We start from the raw sequence: 16450 nt of genomic DNA, 5'->3' as shown, positions 1-16450 counted from the left end.
ATTAATCCATAGCAGCGCACTACACAGTTGAAGGCCAGCCTGTGCTATATCAGTACACTGGAGCCGATCGGGAGCACTGTTGACGACCAATTCGCCGAAAGCGATTAAATAGCTTGCTTTCTGTCAATCAGCCACCACTGAACACAGGGGAGACCCAGACACATTTTTTTCTAAACAGCTACACAGCAGGATTTGGGAGTCCCTGCCTGCTCACCTTGTCCCCTCCCCCCAATTTCCTCCAGCCCTAGTTACCCAACTCTGTGGTGCCCAGGAGGAAAGGGGAGGACCAGATATACCAGCAGTGTACAGCTGTTCCTGAGCTCCCAGCTACAGAGGAACCACTTGCAGGACAAGCACTGCACCCGGGACCTAGGTAGAAGAAGCTGTGCAGACCACAGTCCTGGGGGGGACTAACATTGCTGGGCACTTATGAGGCTGCGCTGATGGGCACTGATCAGGCTGCATTAATGGCCACTAGTGTGGCAGCGCTGATGGGCACTGATCAGGGTGCATTAATGGGCCCTGGTGTGGCTGCACTGATCAGGCTGCATTAATGGGCACTGGTGGGGCAGCAATAATGGGCATTGCTGTGGCTATGCCCAATAGTGGCATGTTTTTACTTTTTTTTTTTGCACAATTGCGTATAGTTTATATACTGTTTTTGTGCGTGCTTGCAAAATTAAAGTGGGCCAGTCTGGATGAAGTCCAGGGCCAGATTTTTGTCCCAGTGCAGCCCTGCGCTACAACGTAGGTTATGTACTGGTAAATTTTGCCTTTATTGTTGGAGAATTTTCATACCATTAGTTCAAATCTGAGTTTCAACAGTCATTCAGAGTACCTCCCATAGCCAAAATTTCCACGTAGTAACTTGACAGGGGACTGTGAGACAACTTTCAACATCATTGACAAACATTGTATCAAACAATTCCAATCTCTCTGACTTTTGTTAATAGTACTTGACTGAACTGGGGACACCCAGGCATATAGCAGAGGCATATAGGCATATGTATATAGCAGATGTATATTCCAGAGTTTAAGCATTTACACACCAGCCTGTACCGTTGATACAAGGCAGGATGTATCCATGCTTTTATGTTGTTTACGCCAAATTCTGACCCTATCATCTAAATGTCGCAGCTGAAATCGAGACTCATAAGTGCTGTCAGTCAGCATCCCTAATCACACCAGTCAGTGTCCCTAATCACAGCAGTCCAATCACAGTGTCCCTAATCATCACCCACTAACAGTGTTCCTAATCACCACAACCAAATCACAGTGTCCCTAATCACTGCTGCACCAGTCGGTGTCCCTAATCACCGCCACCAGGGCCGACCCCAGGCGGGTGCTCAGGGTGCAGTACACCTGGGCGCCAGAAAGGTGGGGGCACTGAAGCACCAGAGTGCTCCCCTCATTCCTCCTCTCTGTGTCCAGTGGGGGCTCTCCACGCAGGTCTCCACCACCACTGTGTTTTTCGCTGCTCAAGCCCGTCCTCCCTCCCTCCTCCTGTCAGAGAAGAAGAGCAGCTGCCGGAGATCGGAGCAGCTGGGGGGGGGGGGGGCGGTCCGTTACCATGCCTGATACATGTTCTCCTCCTCTGTTTCTCACTCCTGCCCAAGCCTGTCTCCATCTGCTCTCCACCTGGTCGGCGCAGCTGCACACTGTCCTTTCCTCTCTAGCTGCCGTCCGGTGTTTTATGTACCCTAATGGACGGGGGGATGGTTTGTCCTGGGAGGTCTGTACTAATGGAGGGGGGGTTTGTCCTGGGGGGTCTCTACTAATAGAGAGGGCTTTGTCCTGGGGGGGTCTGTACTAATGGAGGGGGGTTTGTCCTGGGGGGTCTGTACTAAAGGAGGGGGTTTGTCCTCGGGGGTCTGTACTAATGGAGGGGGGGGGGGTTTGTCCTGGGGGGGTCTGTACTAATGGAGGGAGGATTTGTTCTTGGGGGTCTGTACTATTGGAGGGTTTTTTTTCCTGGGGAGTCTGTATTAATGGAGGGGGGTTTGTCCTGGTGGGTCTGTATTAATGGAGGGGGGTTTGTCCTGGAGGGTCTGTACTAATGAAGGGGGGGTTTGACCTGGGGTGGTCTGTACTAATGGACAGGGGTTTGTCCTGGGGGGGTCTGTACTAATGGAGGGGTTTGTCCTAGGGGGTCTGTACTAATGGAGGGGGGGTTTGTCCTGGGGGGATCTGCACTAATGGAGGGGGGTTTGTCCTGGGAGATCTGTACTAATGGAGGGGGTTTGACCTGTGGGGGCCTGTACTAATGGAGGGGGGTGGTTTGTCCTGGGGGGTCCATACTGATGAAGGGGGGTCTGTACTGAGGGAGGGGTTTATACTTAGTGGGGGTTCTGCACTGACGAAGGGGGTCTATACTTAGTGGACGGGGGTCTCTAATGAGGGGTGACGCTCCCAGCCAGCGGGGACACCAGAGAGCAACACCGCCCAGTGCTGAGCAGAGCCCGGATGTGATGGTCCATGAAGCAGAGCAACACTTGAATCCACCTATGGAGCAGATATATGGATGGTGACAACAATAGGAGTATCTGAAGTCTCCCTCCTGATTCCCTGTGTGTCTCTGAAAAGGCTATAGATATGCTGTAAAAAGGCCAGCGACAGTGTGAAAAATGTCATGGCCATGACCCCAAAATTATATACCAGAATCTTTGGGCCTGGTATGAGTTTTGGGGGGGGTACCTATGCAAAAAACAGAGGAAAAAGCATAGCCCTCCCCCCTAAAATCCTATACGAGTCCCTTATTCGAGCATGCAGCCTGACAAGCCTGTAAAAGGGGGATGCTTGTGCATCCCCTGAGCATACCAGACACATGCTCTCAACATGGGGGGTTTCCTTATGTTGAGGAGGACAAGGGCCAACCACTGGGCCAGGGCTGTGGTGTGTCTGCAGACAGGAGGCTTTTCAGAATCCAGAAGCATGCATTAATAAGAGGACCCCCTCAGATTCCGCTTTCCCCCAAAGTGAATGTGTACAGTGTACATAGTACCCTATTTATTCACATTAAAAAACATTAATAATAATAAAAAAAGTTCCACAGTGTACATCTGCCATCAGTCATGCTGTACAGCAATTCAGATGCATGCTGCCGCTTCCCTTGAGCCAAATGACATCTCCAGGTCCCTGCAACTAAAGTGAAAAAAAGGAGAAGGTTCTCCCAGGTGAAGTAATTGACTAATTTGGACATGACTATATTTAGACAATGAAGTTATGTTCATGTCCCCTGTGGCCAGATACCCTCCCCTTGTAGGCATGTGGCCTGATATGGTACAGGAGGGGCACCCCATGTTTTCGGTATTTTATTTTTTACTGGACCCCTCTTAAAATGAATTCCAGATCTGAAGAGTGGCATGAAATTTGTCAGCAAATCACGCCTTTTTTTTTTTTACATTTCCCTGGGGTTTTCGTTAAAATCCACACCAGACCTGAAGGGCCTGGTATGAATTTCAGCGGGAACATCACATCATTTTTTACTTTACACTGTCCTCATCTTTTGTTTACATTCTGGAATCACTATCTGACAGCTGAATGTTGTCAGTGGGGATGAGTCACTGTTTGTTAAGACGCCAACTTCTTAATTAGCAGGAACCCCAAGCAGGAAGCTTTCACATTTAGCAGCAGTAGTAAAAATGTTGCTAAATGTTTCAGTTCCTGCTGCAGCTGGAGGCTTGGCCATTTGTGTAGGCTTGGTTCAAACTTGCATGACTTGGGATCCCCCAAGTAGAGATGGCCTTGCGGTTCGCCCCGGGGCGGACATATGGCGCTGTTCGCAGCCGCCATATTCTTTTACATTGTGAAGAACTTTGACCCATGACACATCCATCATGTGGTACAGGACAGCCAATTGGGACATTTCAGCACATGGACATACCCCCTACCTTATAAATAGACCTGATCTGGCTGCCATTTTACATTGCTATCTTTTGTCAGTGTAGGGAGAGGTTGCTGTGTGGAGCAGGGACAGTATGTAATCACTAGCTATTAGGGCCACAAAAGTCCTTTTAAGGACTGGTATAGGTGTACTATTGTTTGGTGTGCAGTATATAGGGGTGTAATACACTTATAATATACTTTCAAATATAGAAAGAATATTATAGTGCATTTCTACTGTGCAGCATTGTGACTGCTGAGCGGTTCTGTAGCTCTTTTGTCAGTGTAGGGAGAGGTTGCTGTGTGTCACAGGGACAGACTGTAGCTACACAAATCGCTAACTAATATAGGTCCACAAAAGTCCTTTTAAGGACTGGTATAGGTATACTATTTGGTGTGCAGTATATAGGAGTGTAATACACGTATAAAATACTTTCAAATGTAGAAAGCATATTATAGTGCATTTCTATTGTGCAGCATTGTGACTGCTGAGCGGTTCTGCAGCGATACTACAAAGAGTGACAAATGCAATTAGAAAAAGTATTATAACTGGTGTGATAGACCAGTGGCCCCCCAAAACGACAGATTGAAGCGGGGTGTTATATACCATCTTCCGACGGGTCACCAGGCCTCTCCCGAGAGAGCAATCTTTGTCACTCGCCTCCTGTTATGGGACCGATCCTCCCCTGGCTTCCTCTTAGTCAGAGCGGTCTCCCTCACCTGGGCTCCCTGGGTTTCCGTTCTGGCTTTGTAAACCCAGTTAAAGGTACTGGGCCTACCTGGAACTCTAGCCTCGGGCTGAAGGTGCCCGAGACCCCACAGTCAATGCTCGTATCCCCCCTCGAGAGGATACACTCCTCCGGGTACAGGTCCCCAGGTATTCGTGCCCAGAACACTGGCGCCTGCCCCTTTTGTACCCTCTTCTGGCATGCACAGCGGGTAGACCACACCCGCTGCACGGCTGCCGAGAGAGGACACCCAATAGCCACTCCATCACCTGTGGTTCAACCCCGGGTACAAGTGTCAGCACCACCTATACACCTAAGGGGAACTGCACGCCAGGTGAAACAGCAGCAAGGCAGAGTCCAAACAATTAGAAGACCCGAGCCAACTATTGCTCAGGTCACCCCTAAATTTGGGATATCAATAACTTATAAAAAAAAAAATATGGCAACTTTTCCAATAGCAGGATCATCTCCTGCACTCCCTTCATAGCCTGGCCTTGCCTTGCCTCTCCTCCATGGCCTTCATGCGCTCCTGAATTGATGAAATTTCACAGATAAAAAAAGAATGATTGTCGTTGTCGATCGCAGATTTGCTTAATACTTCTGGTATGTCAGTGTCCATGTTGTGGGACTATGTGTGCACAGCTAGTAAGTATTTTGTGGCTGCAAATATGACCTGCAGGTTTTTAATGTTCGTCTGCCATTAAAATGAATGGGACCCACCGCGGAACCTGCGGTTCGCGAACATTTGTGCGCGTTCGCGCACCGTCCCGTTAGATGTTTGTCCATCACTTCCCCCAAGTCACATGACATGTGAAATTCCATTTTAAGCAATGAGAACTGTCTTAATTAACACTACTGAAGTTGCTTCAACTTTAGAAAAAGGTTCCTGTATTACTTCAAGACGACTTCTATCTGACTTGTGCCCATAGACTTTAATCACTTCCATACCAGGCCTATTCCGGCACTTCTCCCCTACATGTAAAAATTATAAATTTTTTGCTAGAAAATTACTCAGAACCTCTAAACTATATATATGTTTTTTAGCAGAGACTAAAAAAAATAGGGAATAAAATGGTGATCATTTTGGAAAACAAAATGTTTCATTAATTTTAAAAAACAGAACAGTAAAGTTAGACCATTTTTTTGTATAATGTGAAAGATGATGTTACGCAGAGTAAATAGATACCTAGCATGCCACGCTTTAAAATTGCACACACTTGTGGAATGGCACCAAACTTTGGTACTTAAAAATCTCCATAGGCGATGCTTTTAATTTTTTTCAAGTTACCAGTTTAGAGTTACAGAGGAGGTCTTGGGCTAGAATTATTGCTGTTGCTCGAACACATGTGGCGGTAACTCACGTGTGATTTGAATGCTGTTTACATATGTGGGTGCGAGTTACGTATGCGTTTGCTTCTGTGCACGAGCACATGGGGACAGGGGGCGCTTTAACTTTTTATTTTTTTTGTTTATTTTACCTTTTTTTAATTTTTTTAAAACTTTCTCTTAAAAAAAGTATCATTTTTATTCCTTTAGTGCTGGCTCCTGATGAGCAGGCGCTATGGTTTTTGAAAAGTTAATTTGCCTGAAACCACAGTTGGGTTTCGGGACTATTTCTCTAAATTTCTGGTCTCAGTACCAGTCCAGCTGGGTTGCACTGGGTTCTCCTTAACCGCAGGTGTCGCTATCACCGCTGGCAAGAGTAGAAATGCAGTCTAGCTGGGTGCATTGAATGCCACTATTCTCTCGGAACCAGCCCAGTGGCAGTGTTTTCCTGCTGTGCATTCTGGGGGGTGGTATTTAAGGCACCAACGCCACGTTGGTGGTGGTTTTTTATTTTATTTTCTGTCTGTTCGGTTCTGGTGGTCCTCCTGACCCAGCCCCATGGCCCTCCTGGCCTGGGGTGCAGAACCATGCATCCTGAGTCTCAGGGGCTAGCTGGCCCGCGGTGACATAACTACAGGGACAGGCCTGAGCGAATTTCGGGGCCTACTGATCCAAGGGTGGTCCGGTGCCGTCTCATCTGAAGGGAGAGGCCCAGTAACTGAAGAACCCCAGGGGAGGACTCTTTCAGGAGAAGACCGTGCGCAAGGCTGGTTTCTCTGAAGGAGCCTGGAGGCTTAGTTGAAGGACGCAGCCTGGATCAACACTCATACGGTATCGCCAGATCGGCTGAGAGAACCTGGTACCGTATGTCAGTTCTTTCAATTTATCTACGTCCCTCAGTAATGCTCAAGTGTATCTCACAAGTCTGTGGCAGAGACTGTGTCGAGCATCGCCCCGCTAGGCCTAGTGAGAGAGGTCTATCCAGGGGTTGTTAAATCCAGTTGTGAAACAGTTTCTATTCTCTGGATTTTCGCTAAACACTTCCATTTTTGCAATCTAAGTGCCTAAACTCACTCCTAACCCTCTACCCTTTATTGAGAGACTCTGTTCTGTTCTGTTCTAAATAAATAACCCAAAAGAGGACTCAGTGTCAGTTTCCACATTCTTTGGGCCATCTACCATGGGAACCCCAAGACAGAGAAGCAACCAAGTGAGGTAACGGTAAGCCCAAATAACACATTAAGTGTACTTTAAAAAGTTCATTTATTTTATACAAAAAAGCATATTTAAAAACATAGTAAGAGTTAATATAGCCTTAAGAATTTATGACCAGAAGAGTTAAAGAACATTCAACCACTATAGAATCTAGTCTAACACTATAGGCCAGGGGTCTCAAACTGGCGGCCCTCCAGCTGTTGCGAAACTACAAGGCCCATGAGGCATTGCAAGGCTGACAGTTACAAGCATGACTCCCACAGGCAGAGGCATGATGGGACTTGTAGTTCCACAACAGCTGGAGGGCCGCCAGTTTGAGACCTCTACATGTTACGTGACTTGCGCTTCTTCAGGAGCTTCAAAGTGACAGATTTGCTGAAAGGTATAACAATATCAAAAAGAAAAATTATATAATTATTACAAGCATAGTAACATATATTACAAAAAATGTGTGGCATCATTTTTAACTATGTCAGAGCTTGGAATAATGTTTTTTGTAATATGTGTTACTCTCTGCATGTAATAATTATATAATTTTTATTTCTTGATATTGTTATACCTTTCAGCAAATCCGTCTCTTTGAAGCTTCTGAAGAAGTGCAAGTCACGTAACATGTAGAGCTCTAGCAGTTGTAATAATAAGTTGTAAGCAGTAATCTTATTGTTTTGATGTATTATTGTACTGTATACATTTGATATGGTTATCACTGTGTTAATTACATGAAGTGTACAATCTATTGTTACATAGGTCTTGCTTACTGAGGCTACATTACCTGATTTTGAGACATGTTTATGCTGGAATGTTTTTAAATATGCTTTTTTATATAAAATAAATGAACTTTTTTTAAGTACACTTAATGTGTTCCGTGCCTAAAAAGTCAGAGCCCGTTTTTCTGCGTTATTTTCCCTTGTTTTTGTGTCCATATAATTGGGACGTGCCACTCTATATTATAGCAGTATCCACAGTACCACTCTGTGGTGATACATAATTTTTCTTTGAGTAAGCCCAAATAAAACCAGCAGCTCCTTCGGGGGTCAGTGCTACATTCCTATTCCAAGCAATGTAAATATACCTTGGAATAGGAATAGTGCGTGATAGGTCCTCTTTATGGAGTGATCTAGGGTTTATAAGACCCCACATCTCTCCTCCAGTCTGCAAAGACTGAGATCAAGGAAAAAAAAAAAGAACTGTCTTTGCCTTTCCTGCTGAATCCTGGCTTTGTTTACATCCGCCAGCCCCGATATAACGTCACGCCCAGGCCTATGAGGGTCATAGAGATGACTGGGGACCATCTGGTCATCAGGAATCTCTATGATCAACTTCCGGCAGTAACCAATTAGTTCTCCGGCTTGCCGATCGTACGGGCGAGTCCTGCGAAGCACCGGAGGGTGGCTGGTGTCCCCTCCTGCCGCCTGTAAGAGCGTTCGAGCGGTTAAACTGCCGCTGTGATTGTTCTTACAGTGCACAGAATCGCCGGCCTAAAAAGATGATATCTGAATGACGCCTGTAGCTGCAGCCATCATTCAGATATCCCCACTCAAAATCCAGGATGTCATATGACATCCTTGGGCTGAAAGTGGTTAATGGAAGTTGCCGCTTTTTGGATCCTCATCTTAATAGATGTGATTTGTATCTAAGATTACAAAAAGATTACCTAGGCATTCCTTGAAGTTGCTTCAAAGTCACTTCAAGGTCACACTGAAGTTACCTGGCAAAGCCGTACTGTAAGTCAAGCGACTTTCAGGTGGCGGCAGTGTGAACCGTAACTTAACCTCCAAAACAGTTGATGTTGCTTTAGTCCATAAACATTGTACATAGTGCAGAGATCTAATTGTTTCCCTTTTGATCGAATGTTCTTAGGCTATGGCAGTGGTCTCAAACTGGCGGCCTTCCAGCTGTTGTGGAACTACAAGTCTCATCATGCCTCTGCCTTGTAGTTTCGCAACAGCTGGAGGGCCATCAGTTTGAGACCCCTGGCCTTTAGTGTTAGACTAGATTCTATAGTGGTTGAATGTTCTTTAACTCTTCTGGTCATATATTCTTAAGGCTATATTAACTCTTACGATCAAATGTTATGGAATGTTACATTTGCTCTGTAAAAGGAAAAACATAGATGCTGACATTTCATACATATTACAAATTTGCAGATATAATTCCTGACACTTAGACAAATGCTAGGATAGTCACAAAACACCTTTTTGTACACAGAGACCCCAAAGTGTTGGGATTTGCCTATACTCTGAAGAGAAAGGTTTCTGTATTTAAAGTGTAGGTTCACCTTTACAGAAAATCTTTAAGGTGAACTTACACTGGACCCTCTCCCCATCGCACCCGTTCCCGCTGACCTGGAGTCCCGCAATCACCCGCTCTAAAACATCGGATAGCCACTTTAACAGTCCGGGGATTTGAAATCCCCCTGGCTTTCTCTCCTCTTCTCCAGCACTGACAGGACAGGTTACGCAGGTTCTGATTGGTCAGTGCCACCCATGTGACAGTGCCGACCAATTAGAATGCCTCCTATATGTATCTTTACGAGGTACGTTTACAAGATTAAGCCAAGGGAATTTCTAATCCCCGGACCGGTAAAGCAGCGATCTCTTGTGATCACTGGACTCCAGGTCAGCGGGAAAGGGGTATGGGGAGGGGTTCCAGTGTATGTTTACCTTATAGATTTTTCTATAAAGGTGAACTTACCCTTTGAAGTGTTTCAGTGATGACTAATACCAGGTTGGATGTCTTACATATTTGAGATGTGTGATCAATTTAAATGTTTGTATATGTATCTGACATCTTGAAGTCTTTCTGTTTGCAATTTTTTGCGGAGTCTGGCCTCTCCGCCATGTTAACTTGAAAAACTTTAAATAAAAAAAAAAAGTGTTTCAGTTTAAAAAAAAATAACCCTTTTTGCTGAAAGATATGTATATCTGCAAAATATCTGCAAAAAACTAATTTGTGACACTGTAAAAAGTGTTATTTTGTGAGTACAAGGAATGCAGCATACTTGTGTGGTATACACTGCAAGTGGGCTCAGGCTATATTAAAGTGAAAGTAAACCCTTTCTATAAACTTGTACCTACAGGTAAGCCTATAAAGGCCTGTAGGTACTACTTACCGGTAGTTACTACGAATATCTCTTAAACCTGCATGGTTTAGGAGATATTTACACTTCATGTAGCCGGTGATGTCACCGGTGTATGCGCTCTGAAGGGATGGTATACTCGCGCCGTCCCTTCAGAGCTCCATGCCACGGTCCATGACTCCCACACACATGCGTGGGAGGGATGTCATTGTGGTGCTGCCAATCAGATGGCTGGAGGACGCGAACCCGGAAGGAAGACCGGGTGAAGATGTAAGTGCCTGTCAGAGTTGACAGAGCAGCGCTACAGGGCTTCGTTCTAAGGTATTTCAGAATGTGCCAGTATGCGATGCATACTAGCACATTATGCCTTTACTTTGCAGGGTTTAAAAAAAAATTGGTGGGGTTTAGTACCACTTTAAGCCATCCACAATATTCAGCATAACTTAACCATACCTACTTTTTGCCATGGCATGCTCCTCAGGACCTCAGCTACATAAGGTGTCCCTCTTCTTTAAGTTCTAAAGTTGGTAAGTATGGGTATTTATAGTTCTTATAGCATTTTGAGAGAAACAGGTAGTTCTCGTAGCACTCTAGTAATGTATCACATTATTCAATTATGAATACTGTGCTATATCCCATCCTCATTAATATATACCAGCAGATATATTTGTTCATGTTAAGTGTGCAAGTGAAAGGTTTCAGGTATTTATTGCCTCTCACAAACATCACAGTACTCCCCTAAGGATGCCATCTGCTAATATCTAAATGGAAGCAGCTTTGTTATACATTATCCACATTATTAACATCTACTTCCTAGATTGAGCTACTGGTTAAGAGATGACACTTTTCCGTAAATCCTTGAGCCTGTGTAGTTCTTGGCTGTCCTGGCACTCCTCTAACAGAGATTACCCCCCTGCTGCAGTCTCCCAACTTGCTACAAGGTTGCAATTTCTGATCACTTGAGGAAAGAAGACTCAGGAAATTCTTCCTCCTGCCTGCAGAAGATTGGTGGCATCATCACATCTAAGGCAAAGTCACTTGACTAGAATCTAAGGATTGCATTTTTCATAATAAAAGCTACAGCTTAAAAAAAAAAAATACTGTTTATGTGTGTTGTGCAATGTTAGGAATTTAGTCAGGCAGACTAGTAAAATTACTGAAAGTTCCAAGTTAGGAAATCTAAATTAACTTTTCTTGGCTTTCCTCTCTCTGTATATAATAAAGTAAACATTATCTTACACCATGCACACATTAGTCATGTCATATGGCAGTTTAATTTATGTTGGTGTTTAACCATTCAAAGTGTTCAATATTAATAAATTAAATTTCCTTAACTTCAATTACTCACATAGTAAAATCCATCTTCATCAATCTCACCAAAAACAGTAATGATATCTCCTGTGCAGAAGGTTATCTCAGCCTGCAGAGATCAGAATTAAATGTGTTACTTGGTAATCATTATGCTTTTTGGAGTTGAATGCTGCCTATTTTGGCAGGTAATGTCAGAAAAGCGTGTCAAAGTTGGCACACTTTTTTGATGTATGGGAATTTGACATCATGGAGTACAAACAACCTTAAAAGAAATTGCATTTTACTTGTCTAGGGAACTAGTTACTGCATCAGATATTTTGGCAGCTTGAATACTTGTTATATGACTGCAAGCCTTTTTTTTTTAAAAGATAGCATAACGTGTGTTTGTGGTCCTTTGGCACCAATTTCTTTGTGTCATTAATATACCATACTTTAAAGTGGTTCTAAAGACTGAAGGTTTGTTACCATTGTGCATTCTTTGCACAAAGGTAAAAAAAACCTTCTATCTGCAGCAGCCACTCTAATACTTACCTGAGCACTATCGCGATCCAGCGATGTACACGAGAGCCTTGGCTCTCCAGGGACTGTCCCTCCTCATTGGCTGAGACAGCAGCGGCAGCCTTTGACTCCTGCTGCTGTCAAGCACAGCCAGTGAGCCAATGTAGAGAGAGAGGTGATGGGGCTGAGCCACAGCTCTGTGTGTGGCTCAATAAGGAGTGAGCCTGCTTGGGTGCCCTCAGAGCAACCTGTTTGCTGTTGGGGCACTTGGCAGGAGAGGGGGGCAAGGAGCATAGGCAGGGGACCCCAGAAGAGGAGGTTTGGGGCTACTCTGTCCTGCACAGAGCAGGTAAGTATGGCATGTTTGTCTTTTTTGTTTTTATTTTAATTTTCCACATCTTGTCATGTTGCAACCTAAATGTATTTTATTGGGATTTTATATGATAGACCAACATAAAGTAGCATATACCATATTTATCGGCATATACGCATCACGCCCAGTCCCGCCTCCTAACCTTTACGTCCCACCATTGGACCAGTGTTGTGTCCGTCACAGGAGCCGGGCCAAGGGGCGGGACGGGGGCGTTACTGCGAGAGGAGCCGAAGATCGCGGCGGTGCTAAATTTAAAACGACAACATGCTGCAATTTTGGGGAAGGCTGCAGGTGGACAGTGTGCAAGGCTGCATTGATGGGCATTTAAAATGTATGTTTTTCTCCTTAAACTTGCCTCCTAAAAGTTTTTTTCCTTAAACTTCCCTCCTAAACTTAGTTTTGTGTTATACGCCGATGAATACGGTACTTGTGAAGTGAAAGAAAAACAATGGTTTTCAAATTATTTTACAAATAAATATCTGAAAAAATGTGGCGTGCATTTGTATTCACCTCTCTTTACCATGATACCCCTAACTAAAATCTAGTGGAACCAATTGCCTTCAGAAGTCACCTAATTAGTAATTAGAGTCCACCTGTGTGTAATTTAAGCTCAGTATAAATACAGCTGTTCTGTGAAGCCCTCTGAGGTTTGTTAGAGAACCTTAGTGAACAAACAGCATCATGCAGGCTAAGGAACGCACCAGACAGGTCAGGGATAAAGTTGTTCAGAAGTTTAAAGCAGGGTTAGGTTATAAGAAAATATCCCAAGCTTTGAACATCTCACAGAGCACTGTTCAATCCATCATTTGAAAATGGAGAGAGTATGGCACTACTGCATATCTACCAATATATGGCCGTCTACCTAAACTGACAGGCTGGGCAAGGAGAGCATTATTCAGAGAAGCAGTCAAGAGGCCCATAGTAACTCTAGAGGAGCTGCAGAGATCCACAGCTCAGGTGGGAGAATCTGTCAACAGGACATCTATTTGTTGTGCACTCCACAAATCTGGCCTTTATGGAAGTAGCAAATAGAAAGCCATTGTTGAAAGAAAGCCATAAGAAGTCCCGTTTGCATCAATACAGAAAAGATTGCCCATGGAACTTTACAAGGCACACACCAATAAATAAAATTTACAAAATCAATTTTATTAATACAAAAGGCAAAAAATGACATACATTTAAAATCATCTATAGTAAGAGGGGCGTGGCTAGCCATGGTGAAGTCCGGACGCTGAATTCTGTGCTCCCGACACACAGGGCTTTCCCCACGGCCGAACAATCACCTTCAGAGGACACCCGACAGATGCCTAGAAGGAGGGGGTCCCAGAGCATCCCGCGCACTGGCAGCAATCACTCGCTATTTTGCCGCACAGGCCCCGGAGACCTCAAACCTCGTGGAGGGTTTCACAGCCAACATGGCGCCATCTCCTCCGACAACCAGCTGCACAGAATGGAGCCGCTTTCCTCCATGATCCTGTCACACTGATCCACCCGCAGCACCTGCTACTGAGGTGAGAGAACACTCTCCAATCCTCTCACCATGCCTGAATCTGTCTCCCTCTCCTGTCGAGGCTGAAGACAGGCAAGCCATGACCGATACAACCCCACTAGAAGCCCTTAGGCAAATACAGCACAGCCTGGCCACTCTCCCTACCAGACAGGAACTGGATCACTGGGCTCAATGGATCGAATCCTCCCTCAAGAGAGAGGTGGAGGATCCCCGGGCTCAAGTTGTCCACAATGACAACAGAGTTACTGCCCTTGATTCAAATCAAATAGCACAGGAGACCCGCATTGCTGTGTTGGAAAATACAGTGTCCCAGCACAGATCCAAACTCCTCCAGCTCTGGCTAAGATCAGAAGATATCGAGAACAGTAGCAGAAGAAACAACATTAGGATCTGAGGGCTACCAGAAGCCATGGCGCCTCGATGCGACAATTACTTCTATTTTCAACACCTGCCTCAGTAGAGCACCAGCGGCAGAAATGGAGCTCGACAGAGTCCACAGAGTTGCTCCAGGCATATCCCCTGCTAATGGCCGTCCGAGGGATGTATTATGCCGTGTCCATTACTATAAAGTAAAGGAGCTGATCCTACAGAATGCTTGGCACAGGGGTCCCCTTGACTTTGATGGTGCTACTGTGTATCTCCTACCTGACCTCTCCAGTGCTACCCTTGAGATTCGCAGAGTTGTTAGACCCCTCCTAACTGCTATACGCGAAGCTAGTGACACCTATACCTGGGGCTTTTCATTCCATCTGCAAGTAAAGAAAGAAAATCGCCAGTTCACTTTACGGTCCCCGGACCAATTCAATGAGCTTTTTGAATTTTTGGGATCCGAACCAATATCTGTCCCATACTGGCTAGATGTCCTTCTTGAAGATTCTACTTCTCAAACATCAAATCCACTTCCCCAGAGGCATAGCTGGCCCAATCCAGAAACGCTGCTCCTATTCCATCCTGCACCCATCCTTCTGATCCAGAAATGTGATAACTTCCAAGTTCCAAGCTTCCCAGGATGACCTGCCACTACTCGGCCAACAGGGTTGTACTCTTCAGCAACAAAAATCTGTTTCCTCGTGCCCGCCTTAACTATGTTTGTTTATTTTATTTGTTTACTATGTTTATTCTTGGAGATCGATTATGACTCCCGTTAGGACCATTCGTGATGGCCGTTATCCTCGAAATTTCCACATTTTTGTCCAATATATTGTTGATCTTATATGCACATAATTTTAGCCATAATTATTGATTTTTAATATATTTCTCACATCGCTTAGCCTATATATTAATAGTGGCCCAGCAAATAGTCCTAAGCGTTTTTTAGATCACTGTCTCCCTCCTAGACATCATTGCTTTTTAGATTGATCTGTTGATAATCTATATCGCCAATGGTTGATTCCCAATTATTGGCCATGCTAGTCCACACCCCCTAAGATTTTTATAAATACTCTATTAATATCTCTTATACATAAGATTTTTATGATTATGGTTTTACTAGTGTAGCTTTTATTCTGATGCTTTTTATCTATTTACTTTCAATTTTAATATATTCGTCCAGTACTGCCCGTATTTATTTCTTTTGTTTTATGCTAGATGTCATTTTAGAAACGAACGTTACTGCGCAGGTGCACTAACTAGACGTGTTGCTCTGATTTACTTTCGAGGCTGCGCCAATAAGAATAATGGTTCTCGGGCATTTCCCAGTGGGCTAAAACAGTTAATGACCATCTACATTAAAAATGCCCCCACAAAATGATCGTAAGTGAAGTTTTGCACATTCCTTGCCACTGTTACGTCTGTAGGCCATCATTCTATGTATATTAGCCCACGAAAAAATGGCCGTAGATGTGGCTGCAATGGACTTCACGAAAATGGCCGCCAATTACTGACACTATTTATACGTTCGTCCTTACCCCAGTTGTTATTCCCTGATGAAGTCATTTGACGATACGCGTAGGAACACAATTGGCCAGTAAGGACACCGGAAGTGACGTCCGGAAGCGCGAACGTGACACGCGTTCGTTTAGTTGTGCTTTTTATTACTGTTTTAAATGTGAGTACCTATATCTTCGTTTTACATCCAATAAATTGTGAATACGTACTTCACTATTGGAGTGTTCCCCTTGCTTTCTCTGCATGTTACAACGTGCCCACGGTGAATGAGAGTCTAGGATCACATCACCTACTGAACCTACATTATTGGACAACAAGCGTTACTTTGGAAATGCTGTTTACCTTACAGCAGTAAGGTAAGGTAATTACTGCACCTAGTGTGAGGATATTATACGCATATGAGCACTGGTGGAATCCACCTCCTGTTTTTGGAGCATGCAGGATACTGCTTTGTTGATCACCAAATGGACGTATTTTACCACTAAATGGACATGCTTTTTATATAACTATAGTTCACCTCATTCTCGTTTTTGGAGTTTTTGTTCAAACACATATCTCACTGTTTATGGACTATTAGCATTTTTGTTCATACACGTGATACACTACACATGGACTATTAGCATTCTGTGCATTTTTTGATT

The 16450-nt window shown here is 44.4% G+C and overlaps 1 protein-coding gene across 24 annotated transcripts in view; it reads right to left on the bottom strand.

The window, feature by feature from the left end:
- RIMBP2 (RIMS binding protein 2) overlaps positions 1–16450 on the bottom strand; it is a 777506-nt gene that overhangs the window by 38530 nt on the left and 722526 nt on the right. For 22 of the 24 annotated variants that reach the window (XM_077461782.1, XM_077461787.1, XM_077461790.1 and 19 more), the window contains one exon: positions 11579–11650. The exons of the other annotated variants lie outside the window; for them this stretch is intronic. In XM_077461782.1, the coding sequence (XP_077317908.1) occupies positions 11579–11650 (72 nt within the window). The remainder of the gene's footprint in view (positions 1–11578; positions 11651–16450) is intronic. 24 annotated transcript variants of the gene reach the window in all.

Source organism: Lithobates pipiens, unplaced genomic scaffold (genome assembly GCF_037356315.1).
Source record: "Lithobates pipiens isolate NorthernLeopardFrog02 unplaced genomic scaffold, aLitPip1_a1.2 Scaffold_3, whole genome shotgun sequence".
NCBI classification, from domain to species: Eukaryota; Metazoa; Chordata; class Amphibia; order Anura; family Ranidae; genus Lithobates; species Lithobates pipiens.
Note: the sequence above shows the minus strand (reverse complement) of the source record. Positions and strands in the feature narration are given on the sequence as shown.